The 21095-nt window shown below is 42.7% G+C and overlaps 1 protein-coding gene across 1 annotated transcript in view; it reads left to right on the top strand.

The window, feature by feature from the left end:
* Positions 1-9221: 9221 nt before the first annotated feature.
* LOC124143343 (NADPH oxidase 5-like) overlaps positions 9222-21095 on the top strand; it is a 45945-nt gene continuing 34071 nt past the window's right edge. Inside the window, exon 1 of the mRNA XM_046512285.2 lies at positions 9222-9557. Within this exon, the coding sequence (XP_046368241.2) occupies positions 9316-9557 (242 nt within the window). The 5' untranslated portion in view covers positions 9222-9315. The remainder of the gene's footprint in view (positions 9558-21095) is intronic.

The following is a 21095-nucleotide window of genomic DNA, read 5'->3' as shown; positions in this document are numbered from 1 at the left end:
ATCTGATCGATAATGAAGATCTATATTGTAATAAAACGGGTCTTACCCCGCGAAGTGCATCAGATCACTTGAGCACCTTGATTAAATACATGAAAATATTTGCAAAATATCTGTCGACGCCCAGTTGACGGTACAAATGCTTTTCAAATCCTGCAGTCGACCGAAATGTGCACGTTGAAGTCCATGTTGTTTACGAACCGGATGTCTAGTTCGTTTCGCGATTTTGATTGGAAAATGCATGGACTCGTTAGTCCAGCCAAAATGTAACTCTGGACTTCTTTCCTAGTTCGGCAAGGGTGGAAACTGGACTTTTATAAAGAGAATCTCACCCGAGTGTCTTTTGATATCAAATATATCAACACGAGTTGATAAAAGTGGAAACATTCCGAGGCTTGCCGAGGATTTTTGCCACTTTTATCAACGAGTGTTGATATATTTGATATCAAAAGACACGGGGTGAGATTTAATTTATCATCCAATATCATTCTTCCAACTTTTGCAATTTGTAGGCAGTAATTAGCAGTGTCTTCAGTGTAAAAAGTACTGCTAACAGCTTCAGTAGTGATGTCATTTAATTGTGACGTCACAATGGTCTGCAAAGCATTGTGATGTAATTTTATTGCATCGATATCTACAGTGTAGATATAGCTTGATCTAATCCATGCGATATCGCCTGTAGGAGCCAGTTTTGGATGATAAAGTCAGTTTAACTACCTTGCCTCGGGAAGATGAAAAATATAGTCGATTGGAAAATGACACGTCAGCTGTGTCTTGCGTCCAGCTGCCCTGGTGTGTTGCTCTGTGAACACTTGCCTGACAGGCGGTGGGATAGCGCTGTGGATAAAGCGTTGGCTCGTCAGGCCAAAAGCCCGGTTCAATTCCAAGGTGGGTACAATGTTTGAGGCCCATGTTGCTGGAATATTGCCGAACGCGGCGTAAAACAATAATCACTCACTTGCCATGGCTAACCCACATGTTTCTGTTTGTGTGCAGCATGTGTTGTCTTACTGCAAATGTTACTTATTCAAATGTTTTACACATTTTGTTTTCTGTTTTCATTCTAACCAACAACAACCGAAGCACAATCATTTTGTATCACGTTGTTATTAATGTTAATGAAAGTGACACTAATTTTTGTTTGTTTTTCGTTCATCTGACATTCTTGAAGGAGAGAGCGGGTGGCGGGTATCATACGCCGATACGGCACCTGTATCACTTTAAACCGAATATGAGTGAGTGAGTGAGTATGGTTTTACGCCGCTTGTAGCAATATTCCAGCAATATCACGGCGGGGGACACCAGAAATGGACTTTACATATTGTACCCATGTGGGAATCGAACCGGTCTTCGGCGTGACGAGGGAACGCTTAAACCACAAGGCTACCCGACCGAATACGGGGCAGTGGAGTAGCGTAGTGGTTAAAGGTTCTCTAGTCACGCCGAAAACTAGGCTTTGATAACCTTTACGGGTCAATGTTTGAAGCTAGTTTGCGGTGTGAGCATTGCTAAACGCAGAGCTTAACAAGACTGCCTAAGACCGCCTCCGTGGTCTAGTGGTAGAGGGTCCGCCCGGAAAGCGGAAGGTCCGGGGTTCGATCCCCGGCCGCGTCTTACCAAAAGACGTTTAAAGATGGTACTTGTTGTTACCCTGTCTGGCGCTCGTCATTAAGGGGCTAAAACAAGGACTGGTCTGCTCGGAGTCAGTATACTGTGTCTGAGTGGGGTATTCATGTTAAACTGCGGCATGGTATCTCAGTGAGGTAGCACTATAAATCGGCATCAGTCCGGACTAGTACAAGCAGCCACACACACACGCACACACACACACACACACACACACACACACACACACGTGCATGCACTTCGCTATATAAGTGCAATAATCTTGGACGCGACGTTAAACCCAATTTTACCTCAACTCACAAGACTTCCTAACTCACAGTACCCGTATCTTGACAAAACACAGGTGGTCGATACCAGGTACACCAATCAACGCTGGATGTATAACTTCTTTCAGAGGCATTTAGAAGTTGGAGTACTAAGTAAGGATAAGCTGTATAGATGAACAACTTCTTTATTACAATTCGGAGCGACGTTTCGGTGTAGGTTCTAACACCGTTATCAAGTGATGTACAGAGTATGGTTGACAAGCTTATGTACAGGTATCAGGCAGTGTTTATACAGTTGATCAACATCAAAAGACTCCAATGAACCGTGACCATGGCTATTACATACCCCCTATATACCATCAACTCATCAAAGGCGCCAATCAGTCATAACCCTTTTGTTTATAATACTGGTTTCATCTGTTAAGATGTTTACCTTATATCGCCCCTTTGGGTACATAACAGGCAAGGCGACTATGCTTGTCGTAAAGGGCGACTAACTCGATTTTTTCCAGACTACCGTCATATAGCTGGAATATTACTTAGTGCGGCGTTAAACAACAAATAAACAAACAAACATAACAGGCTTCTCCACCCCAGTGCAACTTCAGAACATGCTAACATAATTATCCACTGAATACCTGCGGTTTTATTTTGATGAGATTTGTAAGGCTAGTCATGGAAGGGCGGTTTCTCCTTTTTCAAAACTGTTCGTGAAACATTTTAAAAGCGGATGAAGAATATAATGTGTATTTAATTTACAAAGCGGCGCACACTGAGCAATGGAGCATCAGCACGTCACTCTTTGTAACATTGACATTCGTTCAAGACGACCTACTATTTGATATGTTAGGTTTTTCGAAAACATTGATATGAACGCAATTGCAGTTCACTGGGAGTACAAGTGTGCGGAGAGTAGTATACCTGATAATCACTGTCCAGACAAACCAATGTCGTGATCAGCAAAGATTATACATCCGAAACCCAGTCAAATCACCCCCAGAATATGACCCCCCGATCCCCTTTGTTGGTTTTTTCCACATACGTGGATAGTGGGGAATTATTCTATTCCGGAGCCTACACCCAGAAGGCTGAACTGAGCCTCAGCAGTACATGATCAGTGTGTAACCTACGGTTTTTGTTTGTTTGTTTGTTGTTTAACGCCTCACTCAGCAATATCCCAGCTATATGTTGCCGGTCTGTAAATAATCGAATCTGGACCAGACAATCCAGTGATTGATATCATGAGCATCGATCTACGCAAATAGGATACGATGACATGCATCAACCAAGTCAGCGAGTCTGAACAGCAGTTCCTGTTGGTCGCCTCCTACGACAAGCACAGTCGCCCCTTACGGCAAGCTGGGTTGCTTTAAACCTATTATTACTTGCCCGTGAAGAGATCACCCGTTTAATAAACATACAGCTTTATTACACATTGTTTAATACCAAAACGCGTGCTTATGTACTCTCGGAACACGTTTCACGAACAAATATTGAAAGCTCTCAACATCCCTTGGCGTATTCAACGACATTGTGTGTGGAGATGATAGATCATTGGGAGGAGCTTATGCACACTCGATGACCCCAGCAACCTTGTTGCTAGGCTGACGTCACATGGCATTGTTTCGCCGATGGATCTTGCAACAAAATTCAACAAATTACGTCATCGGGTATTGTGACGTCATTGTAAACTTTGAGGTGCAAGGCCCCGTTCCACAAGGTGATCGTACTCTAGCGCAACGGGAGCTCGTTTAGTATTCTATATTTATCTACCCGGATCTCACCCACGGAGTGAAGAGGCGTACAGGGTTGACCTCATCTTGTTCGTTAAGATTGGATCACAGTGACCTCGCTAAGCTTCACTCACAAACAATAAAGATATTTTTACGAGCTTAACACTTGATGAAACCAACCAACGATCATCACAAGTATCAAATTCGCTTTGCATTCTATATTAGTTCCACTGACGTCTACGACAGACATAAAATAATCGAGGTATACCCATTTACCCGGTACGACTACAGATAGATCGTGGTCCCCATGAGAGTACCGAATTGAAGTCATTTAAACTTATATGAAAATGAATAAGAGAACACTTAGTTTTAGAAACAGTAAAATGATATGTTATCACGGGTTCCCAGCCTTGGCTACAAAATACGCGTTGGCAATATCCACACAAACACATCTCAACATTTGCTTCTGATTCTGATGTGTTGAATTCGTATGCGCGCTATTTTCAAATGTAGGATAGCTTATTTCTTTATAGGGGGCACGGGTGGCCCAATCGTCTAAGGCTACGCAATTCGCTGTGCAGAGTTGCGTCCCTTGGGCACGCCAGAAACCTATGATTGTGGGTTCGAATCCCGGTTCGCCCCGATTATGTTTCTAGGTTTGTCAGCACCATACCCGCGCTCGTGATTTTCACCAAAGTGGTAAACGTCTGAGACCTGCATCACTTCGGGCTTTCCTCCTACATTAAGCTGACCCGCCGTGATATAATTGGAATAAACGTACACGACTGTGTGTCAGATCACTCAAAGTGGACAGTTACGATACATACATATACGGGAAAGGGTGGTTGACTTCTGATTTATGGCCCAAAACATCCCAAATATGAACGCTACTATTCGCTTTTGCTCTGTAGCGCAAAACGCTGTGTGTAGATCACCCTTGTTTTGATGCTGACCTTGGCCTTTGTTGGAAGCTGCCAGTCACACAATAGGCAATCAGGCTCGAGTCTGTTGATTTTATTTCTTCACTATTCGATCGTACAGTTAACATGGACTTTTCCAGAAGTTGATTGACAGGATATCAATTCAAGGAAACTGGTGAACAGAACTTCCGAAATTTAAAGAGCGGCACTGATTGAGTTTTTCTTTTTTCTTTCGTTTTCTGGGATATAAAGTGCTACTGTACTGCCTGAACAAACAATAGCAGGAACATTTTATTACTGCATAGAAATTTCGACAATGTGATTTTTTTTATGTATGTACACCACGGAGAGTTTTCGTAACAATGGAAGGTATCGAGCACGAGTGTAGTGCATGCATTCTCAATGTATCAGGGAGTGCATCAGTTTATATCCGGGTAGTTGCTGACTCAGAGTTCAGGCTCGTGGGCAAACTCAAATTACATCGCTGTTGACCTTGAAGATGACACAGCCCCTTTTCACTCTGCAGCTGGGAACTCTTCACAACGATATAGGGAGTTTCACCATGGCCAGACAATCCACACATACAGGAGGCCAGACTATCTACACATACATGAGGCCAGACATTCTACACATACAGGAGGCCAAAAAACCTACACATACAGGAGGCCAAAAAACCTACACATACAGGAGGCCAGACAACCTACACAAACATTAGGCCAGACATTCTACACATTATACAGGAGGCCAGACAACCTACACATACAGGAGGCCAGACAATCTACACATACAGGAGGCCAGACAACCTACACATACAGGAGGCCAGACAATCTACACATACAGGGGCCCAGACAATTTACACATAGAGGAGGCCAGACAATCTACACATACAGGAGGCCAGACAACCTACACATACAGGAGGACAGACAATCTAGACACACAGGAGGCCAGACAACCTACACATACAGGAGGCCAGACAATCTACACATACAGGAGGCCAGACAACCTACACATACAGGAGGCCAGACAATCTACACATACAGGGGCCCAGACAATTTACACATAGAGGAGGCCAGACAATCTACACATACAGGAGGCCAGACAACCTACACATACAGGAGGACAGATAATCTACACACACAGCAGACCAGACAACCTACACATACAGGAGGACAGACAACCTACACATACAGGAGGCCAGACAACCTACACATACAGGGGCCCAGACAATCTACACATACAGGAGGCCAGACAACCTACACATACAGGAGGCCAGACAATCTACACATACAGGAGGCCAGACAACCTACACATACAGGAGGCCAGACAATCTACACATACAGGAGGCAAGACAATCCACACATACAGGAGGCCAGACAATCTACACATACAGGAGGCCAGACAACCTACACATACAGGAGGCCAGACAACCTACACATACAGGAGGACAGACAATCTACACATACAGGAGGCCAGACAACCTACACATACAGGGGCCCAGACAACCTACACATACAGGAGGACAGACAATCTACACACACAGGAGGCCAGACAACTTACACATACAGGAGGCCAGACATTCTACACATACAGGAGGCCAGACAATCTACACATACATTGTACATGACTTCTAGCATGATCGTCCCTTGGGCACGCCAGAAACCTATGACCATGGGTACGAATTCCGGTTATGTTTCTAGGTTTGTAAGCACCATACCTGTGCTCGTGGGTTTCACCAAAGTGGTTAACTTTCGAGACATGCATCACTTCGAGTTTTCCTCCCACATCAAGCTGACAGCCGTGGTATTGTTCGATTTTCGAGATTTCTTATGAATATTGACAGGGTCTTGTCGCTTTTTTTTAAACATCAAGGCGTCGTATCCTCGAAAATGTTCACTCCTGCTTCAACCAGCCAAGGACAGTAAGGGGGCACGGGTGGTCCAGTCCCTTGGGAACGCCAGAAACCTATTACTGAGGGTTCAAATCCCGGTTCTCCCCGATTATGTTTCTGGGTGTGTCAGCACCATACCCGTGCTCGTAGGTTTCACCGAAATGGTAAACGTCTTAGACCTGCATCACTTCGGGCTTTCCTCTCACTTTATGCTGACACGCCGCGAAATAACTGGAATACTGTTAAAAGCGGCGTTAAACCTAACTAACTCATTCACTGACCCAGGACAGTAGAGACACACTTCTAACTTGGATGTATGTGGTGACCCATTTGTGGATGAGTGAGTACGCCGCTTTTAGCAATATTCCAGCAATATCACGGCGGGGGACACCAGAAATGGGCTTCACACATTGTACCCATGTCGGGAGACCCAGTTGTAGGGAAATATACTGACATGTTGTCAAAGTAGTATGCAAAATAAACGTCAAAATGTGTATGTATGATTGTGTGCAAATGTGGAACTGCGGTAAACTGTATTTGGGCCTGAGGCTTTTCGGACAATGAGTAACCATTCATGTTTCCATTGTGACGTCACTACTAAGACGTTTTTAGTTAACAAACAAACACTTGTACGAGTGACGGATCTACCGGGAAAACAGGACATGATAGTCCCTCAGCCATTCATATTTTGTTCGACCCGTGAAGATTCCGGGATAGAATAAGTCTTCAGCACCCCGTGCTTGCCGTAAAAGGTGACTATGCTTGTCGTAAAAGGCGACTAACGGGATCGGGTGGTCAGGCTCGATGACTTGGTTGATGCATGCCATCGATCCCAATTGCGTGGATCGATGATCATGATATTAATCACTGGATTGTCTGGCCCAGACTGGATTATTTACAGACCCCCGTCATATAGATGGAATATTGCTGAGTGCGGCGTTAATCAACAAACCAACCAATCATATTTTGTTCACCACCGTTTTGCCGTTTACGCCCAATGGAAACCGTTTCGGCAGATTATCGCAACTACACGTGCAATAAGGGTACATGTATATAAACAATACGGACAGAATGTCAGACACTCACAGTGATAGAAAAAAAACCCATCATAGAAATGCCACGACGGATGCCTGACCAAAGTGAACGTGCACTTGGTATGATACAGATGGGAGCCACTCATGCCCACATTGCAGGAGCAACTAATGGTTGCTCCCATGCTGCTGTAACTAACCTGATGAAACGTTACAGACAGACCGGGTAGACACCAGACAGTCCAGGAACAGGCAGACTAAGGGTAACTTCTCCCAATGAAGACCAGTACTTGCGTACTTTGCATCCCTGGAATCGATATCTGAAAGTGACGTGGTCAGCGACGAATGGATAATCGAATTCGACAGCGAGACCAGGGAGTTCACTGACTACAAAAGTCTAGTTTCCATCCTTGTCGAACTACGCTGGAATTTCCTGGCTCGATCCTGGCACCAGTGGCTTTTACGAGTTATGTCCCTTCTATATCCCTCCTACTGACTAATCAGGTTTCACCGCTCCTATCACTTGCATTTGCTTTAAACAAAATAGTGGCGCCCAGTGAAGACGATCTGTTCGATAATCAAGATCTTTATTGCAATATAACGGGTCTTTCTATGCGAATTGCATCTAATCACGTAAAGACCTTGATTAAAATCATGTAAAGATTTGGAAAACGGTACAAATGCTATGCAAATCCTGCAGTTGACCGAAATCTACACGTCAGTTTACAAATCGCATGTCTTTATTTTATTACGCAATTTTGATTGGACAATGCCGTTAGTCCAGCTAAACTATAACTCCATTATTCCAGCCTTGTTCGGCAAGGGTAGAAACCGGACTTAAATAGTCAGTTAACATCCTGGCTTCGGGAAGATGTACAGCGACGACATCCTCCAATCGATCATTACAACATCATCATAGTAGCAACATCACAATAGGAACTCCCCAGTATCATCCACACAGTAGCAGCACCACAGTTTCATCGCCACAAGCAACGTCACAGTAGCAACAATACAGTATCATCGACACAGAACCAACATGAGAGAAGCAACGCCACAGTATCACCCACACAGAAGCAACATCATAATAGCAACGCCACAGTATCATCCACACAGAACCAACATGAGAGAAGCAACGCCAAAGTATCACCCACACAGAAGCGACGTCGCAGTAGCAACGACACAGTATCATCCACACAGAAGCGACATCACAATAGCAATGCCACAGTATCACCCACACAGAACCAACATGAGAGAAGCAACGCCAAAGTATCACCCACACAGAAGCGACATCTCAATAGCAACGCCACAGTATCACCCACACAGAAGCGACATCACAATAACAACGCCACAGTTTCATCCACACAGAAGCGACATCACAATAGCAACGCCACAGTATCACCCACACAGAAGCGACATCACAATAGCAACGCCACAGTATCACCCACATAGAAGCGACATCACAATAGCAACGCCACAGTATCACCCACACAGAAGCGACATCACAATAGCAACGCCACAGTATCACCCACACAGAAGCGACATCACAATAGCAACGCCACAGTATTACCCACACAGAAGCGACATCACAATAGCAACGCCACAGTTTCATCCACACAGAAGCAACATCTCAATAGCAAAGCCACAATAACATCTCCATATCATAGCGGGTATATCGGGGTAGATATATTTTGGGATGAATGACAACCTTGAATAACAATGATTATTCAGTAACTGCTCCCGACAGGTCACAGATGACTGGCGCACACTTGTGTGAGACGGGTGTGTTGGGACTTCAACAGTATATAAGGGGTTTGGGGGAAACTTCTGTCACATGTGCCGCTAAAATCTCTCGAGATGGACAAGACTATAGGTGCATCTGGCAAGAATTTGGAAGTTGTTTCTGAAGCCAATGCTCAGTCACAGCAACTCACTGAGATGTCCGAAGACGTCCCTGTCAACACTGAGATGTCCGAAGACGTCCCTGTCCACACTGAGATGCAGGAAGGTGCTCCAGATGGAAGGAAGAAGGAGACGGAGACAGAGATGGAGAAAAGTGCGAATGGCAAAGAGCGCCAAGCTATGTTTCGGCACCTAAGGTATGAATCTTGATTAAAGCGACAATACCATTTCCATAATCGTACGAAATCTTTCGGTCATTCCTCAAGGAGAAAACATATCTTCGATATTATTTTGAATGTTTCAAAATGACCCGGAGGTGCCTCACGCCAAAAAAACGGCTCTAAATTGTTATGATTCAAAATATATGGATACGTAATGCTTCTCCCGTCCTATTGTTTTATGATAGAGAAGGTGAGGTGAGGTAAAATGTGGTTGCACTTATATAGCGAGGTGCATGCACGTGTGTGTGTGTGTGTGTGTGTGTGTGTGTATGGTGTGTGTGCATGCACGTGCGTGTGAGTGTGTGTGCATGCACGTGTGTGCACGTGTGTGTGTGTGTGTGTGTGTGTTTGTGTGTGGACTGGTGCAGCGTTGTGTTTGGGCGACAATATTCCTGTGTTTTGCTCATGTTTTCAATTCATTTGCATGACTAGCAGAAGTGTTTCCAGAAAGTGTCAGGAGGACCAGCAATACCCCAGACGTGGTACAACATGTTGCCAAACATTAGATGATAGTAATGTTATAACACATAATGCCATGACCAATTTGCTTAACCTTTAGCCTGCTGAATTTTTTTCACACTTTCACACTGCATAAGGCGCTCTAAAGAGGGTGGGTGATTTCAAACAGTCGGTGCCTCATTAAACAAGGGCCAATTGAAGAAATATTTTGCACATTTATTCCTGATAGAAAACTACACAATACTATATAAAAATATTTCCAATCATTCCAAGGTTAAGACCAAAGCGAACACAAAATTTGTTAATTTTCTTGAACTTACCTGAATTGCGTTATTGAAGGTTGTTTGCATTTCATGGTAGGAACCTTTTAATATCGTAACATTTGTGCAAATTGATTTCAATAATCATATCTCGGATATGTTAATTTTAATTGAGTAAAAATTCGTTTTTTTTATCGGCATATAACAGCGCGATGGTAAATTATGAACCATTTCAGTAAATTTATTATCTAAACGTTAAACAGAAAAATAACTTAATTTTCGAGGTCATCATGTCGGTTGCAGAAATACGAATATTCACGTTAATCTGACGTGTCATGTTATAAAATTTGCAGGAAACAATTAATGACTTATAAATATTCACTAATCCTAATTTCAAGCGTTTTGGTTGAATATTTACGATATACAAAGATAAACAACCCGTGTCATGATGCTAGCAGACGTCCTAAAATCAAACATGGCGCGCTTCGCCCGACCTCCGCATAACTTATTGCTATTTTAATATCAACAAAGTTTACATTGCCTTTATAAATATAACTTGGCGAAAGTTGATGATCTTCTCCATCGAAGAATGTTTTATTCGTCATATTCCGATTAATATGACGAAAGAAAAAGCAAAATAAAGATCGTGAATTCTGACAGCACTATTTCAATAAGTGCAAAGGTCACCGGATGTGATGTCACAGACAGGGGTAGTCTGCTGATAAGCTTTCGAAACAAAACAACTACAGTAAATTTTGAAATAGTTCGCCTATCACATACAGCAAAAACATAAGTCCATACACAGTATCAGTAATCACCACTAACATGAAATAAAAATGTGACTTTGACGATATAATTCGCGTATTAGTTAATTCGTTTGACCTTGCATGCTCCCGTGACCCGGAAACGGTAGACGATAAATCAACATGCCAGATGCAAGTTTCTCGGTATCTTTTATTTGAACTTCTGTTGATATTTTAGAATCACCATTCAATGTTACGGTGAATATAAATGGGACATGATTCATATTTCTGCGATGTACACGCTGATAAGTTTCACTACAACAAGTGTATCCCACGTAATACGTCTATGGATATCGTCGAGATCACCCTCAACAACAGGTGCGCGAAAATGGGCTTGAAAAAACTTGTTTCAAAATAACATCCACGCGTTGCTGAATATGATAGGGTATATATAAGCAATAAAATGCTACGTACATATTTTCGGTGTTAGTTCCACATTACATTTGGGATAGTTTTCCTTTCGGGAATACATTCATAGATTCTAGCATGATTTTAGAACAGTTTCATGATACATTAATTACAGTAACAGTACCTGTAACAGTACATGACATTTTTGTTTGTTTAATCACAAGAACCATGGTGGCACATAAGCTAGTAAGCTAGCCATATGTTTCTTAGAAAATGCTATCTCAGTCTTCTGGTTGGAATGAAAAGAAACATGCCAGTGTACATGTTTATCCTTGCCAGATGTATTTTTTTCCAGTAAGCCAATCCATTTCTTTTGTTCACCTTATGTGGTCTATTTTATACATACAGGTACTGCTTCAAACCTGTTTTTCCTTTGTATGCAATCACAGTATCACAACTTCCTCAGCTGGTGTGTATAAAAGTTCCCCTGTCATCATGAAAAAGGAATTATAAAGGAAAGTCATGTTTTCATTCAAACACATATCTGTCTTTCCTTGAATACTCTTTGTCTAAGTGCTAAAATGGCAGTGTCATAAAAAAAAAATAGAATTTCTTTTTCGTAAGGACTTTTCTTAGATAGACCTAAGTCAAACCATGTGACAAGTTAGGTAGAATTATAACTTTATAAGCCCTCATTTCTGAGGTGTCCATAATTTTCACATTTTTATATATTTTTAGGACAAAACGTGATCCGTGTAGATCCCATTGATTTACGAAAACCAGTTGAAATTTACAGTGGTGACTTTTGTACCAAAAATTTTGAGTGATTTGGTACCCAAATGGGTATGTGATTTTGTAGATCTACCTAGAATTATTTCAAAGATATACATTAATTTTGGTGTCTTAAACTTAACATAATATCACTTTCCTATCAAAACAATACATTCTAACTTAGGTTTAACCAACTTAACTGGCCTCTTCTTCAGTGACAAGACGTCAATTTTCTCTCAAAGCTAAACAATCAATTTCAAGGATCACAGTCACAATTTCTTTATGATAGCTTACCAACTTTTGCATATTTTTCCGTCATGTGTCACATGCGGTACGTGCTTCCGGTTTCAGAAATGATAGCTAAAATTGCAAGTATATTGGTGATATATAATGTATAATGATGAAATTATAAAGAAAATATCGGACTGCATGCCGCTCAACGTGAAGTGCCAAAAGTCAACAATGGCCGTTTCTGGTAGTTGTGTGCCGAGAAGTGTGGCCGAAACGTTTTTAACTCGCGATATTTTCTTTTTGAGGTATAAAATGACTGAACGTTTTGATATTGAGCAAGCTGAGCATTTATGCATGTCATACGTTATTTAAATGTTACGCAAAACCTTCTTGGTAAATAGATATGGCGAGTTTTATTTTGGGGTGTCGTTATGCTATTCGCCTGTGGAATGGGTTCGAAAGTGACACCTCTGTCGAATGGGTTCGACGTTAGCGTGCAGAGCTTTAATCGTGTATTATATATCTGGTGTTCTTTAACTTCTTTTGAGTAGTATATTATAATTCATAACAAAACCTCTTCTTCTTCTTATTTTATCGATCATGGAACTCGATCTATACTTTCTTTTGCCGCCCAGTTTAGATGTGGGATATCTCGGGGTACATGGGGTTTTATGCGTCATACGTTAGGTTTTATACCACAAGCCGGAGACAGAAACAGATCAAGTTTGAAAAGCAGGTGAAATGATGACTTCCCATAAACATATTCGGGGACCCGTGAAGATCCGGGTAGAATAGATCACCAACAACCTACATGTACGCTTGCCGTAAAAGGCGACTATGCTTGTCGTAAGAGGCGACTAACGGGGTCGGGTGGTCAGGCTCGCTGACTTGGTTGATGCATGTCATCGTATCCCAATTGCGTGGATCCATGCTCATGATATCAATCACTGGATTGTCTGGTCCAGACTCGATTATTTAGAGACTGCCGTCATATAGCTGGGATATTGCTGAGTGCGGCGTTACACAAACCAACGAACAGACATAATCATATACTGTGACGATGTTTCTTTTGGGCTCGAAATAGATTTGCTAATTTGCTATCCAGTACATGTGTTACCGCATGACCCTCATGTAATCGGGATGTGAGTGGTTGGTTGGTTGGTTGGTTGGTTAATTTACAATCAGCGCAGGCTTTGAGTGTCAAGTTATAATTAGAAACTTATGCACTATCGTGTACTCTAGCTCAGCCAATCAGAGCAGGTGTTGTGTGTCAAGTTATAATAAGGATGTCGGGCAATATCGTGTACTCAAGCTCAGCCAATCAGTGCAGGTGTTGTGTGTCATGTGATAAACAGGATGTCGGACACTATCGTGAACTCTAGCTCAGCCAATCAGAGCAGGTGTTGTGTGTCAAGTTATAATCAGGATCAAGGACACTAACATGCTTTATTCTAAAATCATTCAACCTGATGATGTTTCAGCACCATACCCGTATTGAGATACAGTATGATTATCAGGCGACTATTTATCAAGTATATCCCGCGATACAGTATGATTATCAGGCGACTATTTGTCATGAAAAAAATGCGATACATTATGATTATCAAGAGATTGTTTGTCATGTATACTGCGATACAGTATGATTATCAAGAACTTATTTGTCATGTATACTGCGATACAGTATGATAATCAAGAGATTGTTTGTCATGTATACTGCGATACAGTATGATTATCAATAAATTATTTGTCATGTATACTGCGATACAGTATGATTATCAAGAACTTATTTGTCATGTAAACTGCGATACAGTATGATTATCAAGAGATTGTTTGTCATGTATACTGCGATACAGTATGATTAATATCAAGAAATGATTTGTCATGTATACTGCGATACAGTATGATTATCAAGAGATTGTTTGTCATGTATACTGCGATACAGTATGATTATCAAGAGATTGTTTGTCATGTATACTGCGATACAGTATGATTATCAAGAGATTGTTTGTCATGCATACTGCGATACAGTATAATTATCAAGAGATTGTTTGTCATGTATACTGCGATACAGTATGATTATCAGGAGACTATTTATCGAGGATATCACGCGATACAGTATGGTAATTAGGAGACTATTTATCAAGTATATCCCGCGATGCAGTATGATTATCAGGCGACTATTTGTCATGAATAGTGCGATACATTATGATTATCAAGAACTTATTTGTCATGTATACTGCGATACAGTATGATTATCAAGAGATTGTTTGTCATGTATACTGCGATACAGTATGATTATCAAGAGATTGTTTGTCATATATACTGCGATACAGTATGATTATCAAGAGATTGTTTGTCATGTATACTGCGATACAGTATGATTATGAAGAAATTATTTGTCATGTATACTGCGATACAGTATGATTATCATGAGATTGTTGTCATGTATACTGCGATACAGTATGATTATCAAGAGATTGTTTGTCATGTATACTGCGATACAGTATGATTATCAATAACTTTTTTGTCATGTATACTGCGATACATTATGATTATCAAAAGATTGTTTGTCATGTATACTGCGATACAGTATGATTATCAAGAAATTATTTGTCATGTATACTGCGATACAGTATGATTATCAAGAGATTGTTTGTCATGTATACTGCGATACAGTATAATTATCAAGAGATTGTTTGTCATGTATATAAGCCCATTTCTGCTGTACCCCGCCGTGATATTGCTGGAATATTGCTAAAAGCGGCGTAAAACCAAACTCACTTACTCACTCACTCACTCACTCATGTATACTGCGATACAGTATGATTATCAAGAGATTGTTTGTCATGTATGCTGCGATTCAGTATGATTATTAGGCGACTATTTGTCATTCATACTGCGATACATTATGATTATCAAGAGATTGTTTGTCATGTATACTGCAATCATGTATGAGGAGACTATTTGTCAGGTTTACCCCGTGATATGGGATGGTTATGAAAACTCTATTTGTTGTGTATATATTGAATACTAACCGACCTCCCGTGTGATACCAATTTCATGAAACTCGTAAATAGTCGTGGTATCTGACGAGCGAATATATAATGTTATTTATTACTTGCATTTATAACGTTTTTAGGGGCGGTCGGGTAGCCTAGTGGTTAAAGCGTTCGCTCGTCACGCCGAAGACCTGGGTTCGATTCCCGACATGGGTACAATGTGTGAAGCCCATTTCTGGTGTCCCCCGCCGTGATATTGCTGGAATATTACTAAAAGCGGCGTAAAACCATACTCACTCAATATAACGTTTTTAGAATTACACTGTCGCGTGTGAATAGGCTGTCACCTACACGATTCACGGCATGATATTCAATTGAGTTTTACAGAGTAATACTTTGAGTTTAAACACGTCAAAAGTTGAAACGTATGAATTTAAGACCATACAACGGTCCATCTTAAAATTCAGGCGTCCGTTCCACAAAGTTATCGTAGTGCTAAGGTTATCGCAACTCACATACTTTAACATAGACTTACGGCTGTCGTTGCGCTACAGTACGATCTTCTTGGGGAACGGGGCACTGAGCCACAAAGTTTACAATCACGTCACAGTACCCGATAACGTAATTCGTGGAATTTTGTTGCAAGATCCATCGGCGAAACAATGCCATGCAACGTTATCCTAGCAACAAGTTTGCTGGGGTCATCGAGTGAGCATAACCTCCTCTCAGTGATTTATCATCTCCACACGCAATGTCGTTGAATAGGCCAAGGGATGTTGAGAGCTTTCAGTATTTGTTCGTGAAACTTGTTCCGACAGTACAATAGCACGCGTTTTGGCATTACATAATGTGTATTTCGAACCCCCTCCCCCCCCCCCCCACCCACATAAAAATACAACAACAAAAGAGTATAATCTTACCGAAAGTATGTGACATAATGCGTGCAGTTTTATGTGCTAAAGCTAAACAAAAGACGTGTATTAGATTTCGTGGAAAGCGACATATCCAAGATATCTATTTCACAAATATCACAAATGTCACAAATAAATGAGCTATAAAAGATAACCTTGTCAGACAAAGGGGTGAAAAGCGTGTAAAAGCAGCAATGACACATGGCTAACCCCCACGCATACACAGAAGAGGCTTGACCTAGGTTGCAGATTCCTTTTCCTCGTTAAGATGGGAGACGCCCATTTGTGGCGTCCCCCGCCGTAATTTTGCTGGCACATTGCTAAAAGTGGCGTAAAACAATACTCACTCACTCACTACCGTCTGTACTGTACGGAATATAAGAATATTATTTGAACCAACAACAATCACATGGGTGTTCACCTAAGAATATTCACGGTGTAATGTTCAAAAATAAAAGCTGAAAATAGAGTTCACATGATGTGAAATTGGGTTTCGCTGTGCAGAGTTGCGTCCCTTGGGCACGCCAGAAACCTATGATTGTGGGTTCGAATCCCGGATCGCCCCGATTATGTTTCTAGGTTTGTCAGCACCATACCCGTGCTCGTGGGTTTCACCGAAGTGGTAAACGTCTGAGACCTGCATCACTTCGGGCTTTCCTCCCACATTAAGCTGACACGCCGCGATATAACTGGAATACTGTTAAAAGCGGCGTTAAACCCAACTCACTCACTCACTCACACTGTTTTGTCAACATATTCGATGTTTCAACGTTGTGAACACCATTTTCCATCATGACAAACCTGTAAAAACGTCATAACATGATCCATGGGCAAGGTAATTTGGCCAAGAAGTTTAAGTTAAGCTTCAGGTATATCGATGATCTAATATCGTTCAATAATCATCATATCGCCAATTCCCTTCCCCTGGTGTACCCACCTGAACTAGAACTAAAGGAGACCAGTGAGACTCCCTCATTTTCTTCATAAGGTCTTTGCAAATAGAGAGTTCAGAGTGACAAAACACTCTCCACAAGTCTGTATGACAAAAGAGATGACTTCAACCTTACCATAGTCAACTTTCCCTTTACGTCGAGCAATATTCCAGCAGTTCCAGCCCTTGGTGTCTACATTTGACCACTTTTGAGGTACAATCGAGCATGCTCTTTCTTCCAAGATTTCAATAAGCGTCATACGACTCTTTTTTAAAAATATTTTTTATTCAATTCAGTATATGACATTACAGAGTTATGCATGGAGTAGCACGTCTTGTAGCATACTTGTTAGGTATAGGTTACCTATACAGCAGACAGCAGGTCAGCAAGTTTAAGTTAGCTACAGGTGTCCATCAAAGTTTAAATGAAATAAAATAAAATAAAGTCATACGACTCTTGCTCAGACGTTATTTGATCCAGGTTACAACATTCAAGGCCCCAGTAAAACTTTCAAAAAGGTTTATGGCAGACATGTGGAGGACTTTTCCAAATTTCACGCAACAGGGAAAACCATGTCCGGGGGTAGTTGTAGGCATCTGTATGGGACCGCTCCTGGCTTCTGATTGGTCGAGAGGATCATGTGACCTCTGTGACGTCACTTCCGGTCACGTGACCTGCGCAGTGCATGTCGGGTCCTGCGCGCGCATCCAAGATGGCGGCACATCCGTTTCCGGGGAGGTAGGGGAAAACCCGGAGAAGCGCACGTAAAAGGTGAACAGGATCGACATTGAAAGAAGCGCGTCAAAAATCTTTTGTTGTTGTTGTTGTTCTACACATAGACGTGGGGGTGGTGGTGGTGAAGGGAGGGTGGTGGTGAAGGGAGGGAGGGAGGGAGGGAGGAGGCGGGGGTGGATTCACGGTGTGGGGGTTGGAGGGGTCGTCAAAGCAAAGGAGGAAAGTGTTCTTTTGGGAGAGATGGGTGGCCCTGAAAAGGGCCGTTGGAAAACAAACTGGAAACAAGCTGGACAAGGGTTGTCACCTTGATTACATTACTTTCCTTGATCTCGATACTAGATAATAATACGGACGACCCCAACAGTCGGGTATGTCAATTCCGCGTTGAATAGTTTGTTGTAATGCTGACATAGCCTCAGACTTGTTCTTAAACCAGTGTGGGCTCTGCGATAGGATCGTCTCCGATTCACCCCGTGGGTGGCCCACTATTGTCCACGAATAGACTTTCATCCTCCGCTGGCATTGTTGACTGTTGGTCTGGCACGTCAGACAGCTGCATCGAGACGACATGGTTGATCTCTCCTTCAGTGCTCGACTGTGACTGTGTGCGTGGCTTCGCTCTTTTTATAGGAGAGGCACTGACACCCTGCTTCCTGATTGGTCGAAAACGCATCGTGCTGATGGGTTCGTTCCGACACTTGGTCCGACCGTTGTGTTTCTTTTTTTCATAAGAAATTGTATGGGTCATGGGAGAGATAGGAAGAAAAAAATAACAGATAAAAGAGAAAGGTCATGCTTGAAAGGATCAGTTGCCTGGTGTCAGTCAGCCAGAACACAGGATGGCATCACATGATGATGAAGAGGTCATGACCAGCCCTTTGACCCTACGCCATCCTTTTACGATGTTCATTGTGGGACCCACGGGATCAGGAAAATGTTCCTTTGTGAAATCATGTATGGTGCAGATGCATCGCCCCAAGGTGTTGGATACGTCACCCCATCGCATCGTGTGGGTGTACAGCGAATGGCAACCGCTTCATCATGAACTGGAAGAGATGGCAGACCGCTTAGGGGTGGCTCTTGAGTTTGTCCACAGCATGAAAGAAGCGGATCGTGCCTTGCCCGAAAAAGGGGTGGCCCCACATTGGCTGGTCATCGATGATTTGCTGGGGGACAATACGAAAGAAGAAGAAACCGAAGTGCTGCGATGGTTCACCAAGAAAAGTCATCACCGAAACACATCTGTGCTGTATCTCACTCAGAACTTGTTTGCTCAATCGCCGCAACATCGCACCATCAGTCTGAATGCTCACTACATGGTCCTCTTTAAAAATCCGAGAGATGCATCGCAGATCGACAGTCTGGCTCGCCAGGTGTTTCCAGGCAAAGTTCCTTTTCTGCGTGAAGCCTATGAAGACGCTACCCGAGAGCCTTACACTTACCTGTTCTTGGACTTGAAGCCCACCACGTTGCAAGACCATCGCGTACGCGCCCGCCTGTTTTCGAGATCCGAATTACCCCTCGTGTATGTGCCGATCCTATGAGATGAAGAGACTTTCATAAAAGGAGGTGAACCCTCAGACCTTCCTTCAGTTGACCTACATCCATCATGGGGCAAAGACGGAAACAGGTTCATCCTACGAAGGGAAAGAACAAAGACAAAGAGATGGTGAATGATGTCTATGACAGTATGGTCTCCCCCTCATCGCTACAGGGACTTGTGACCTCTGTATTTCACAAGACTCCTTCACTTCCAGGATCGTCTCCCTCTTCAATGGTACCCGTGAACATACATCGTCAGCAGCAGCAGCAGCAGCAGAAGTCCATGGTACCCTTGAACAAGCATCGTCAGGGACAACAACGGCCTTCCTCATCAGCACCCTCACCCCCACTCGATCTTCAACGCTTTCAACGTCTGCAGCAGCAGGAGCCCCCACAAAGGAAGAAAAAAGACAAGAGACCGTCTATTTTTCCGACAAGGGATGCGACAACCCTTGCCGTCAAAGGAAGAAATCGTCTTTTGCAGTGGTTTGCGATTGTCGTGCGGAACCTGAGAGCAGGACACATCCCATTGAAAGCTCAACATAAGACGTGGTTGCAGAGACATAATGATACCCTGACTAAAATTGTCAATCCACGTCTGCCTATGGATGAACGTCTTGACTACCTGATGCAACGCAGTGGTAGTGGAACACTTGCAGGGGTCTTGACCCGCATCCTGTTGCAATGGCAATATTATCTTCAAGCACCACTCCTCAAACAGGGTAACACCAGTCGCCACCGACCTACAACAACAACAACGATGACTACTAAGCCAAAAGTAAAGGCTCATGAAAATGTCATGAAAGCATATCAAGCTTATGCTCTCAGACGATTGGTGCACATGCGGACCCAAAGAAAGTCCAAGAAGGCAGATCAACAGTTGCAACTCCCTCCTGCCACTGCCTGATAAAAGAGAGAAGCTGCAGATCAGGTGACTCATTCAGGCTAACACCTCCATGCAAGAAAGATGTCTCAGTGCCTCAGGAAACAGAAACACGCTCTGTGTCATTTGTGTGCTGCCGCTCCAGCGATGCGCAAAGCCATTCTCAAACATGCTCCTACTGATCTCATCCGTGCCCTTTGTGAATGTGTGGTGAACTTGTATGCAGGCAATATTCCCATGACCACGACGCAACGTCAAAACTTGCAACGACACGGTAAAGTCTTGAATACGCTCATGAAAAAACAAGTACCTCTAAGCAAGAAACGTAAACTTCTTCAACATGGAGGAGGATTATTAGGAGGACTCATACCTCTTATTGGTTCTGCCCTAGCCTCTTTGTTTGGAGGAAAGGAATAAATGGTCTGACACCAGGAAGGTTGGGATCAGTGTGTGGTGTGCCACCATGAAGTACGCACGCAAGATGGTGTTGGTGTCTGAAGACACATGGCAAAGTCTACAGGCCACCAAACAACGTCATCGTCAGACACTTCATACCCCTCTCTTGGAAAAGAAACGTCTCCAAAATTTGGAAGAGATGGACGCGTTGATGCAGAGGTCACAGCAGCCTTTTCACATGCGG

Source organism: Haliotis rufescens, unplaced genomic scaffold (genome assembly GCF_023055435.1).
Source record: "Haliotis rufescens isolate VD_foot unplaced genomic scaffold, xgHalRufe1.0.p SCAF_14, whole genome shotgun sequence".
In the NCBI taxonomy this organism is placed as follows: Eukaryota; Metazoa; Mollusca; class Gastropoda; order Lepetellida; family Haliotidae; genus Haliotis; species Haliotis rufescens.
Note: the sequence above shows the minus strand (reverse complement) of the source record. Positions and strands in the feature narration are given on the sequence as shown.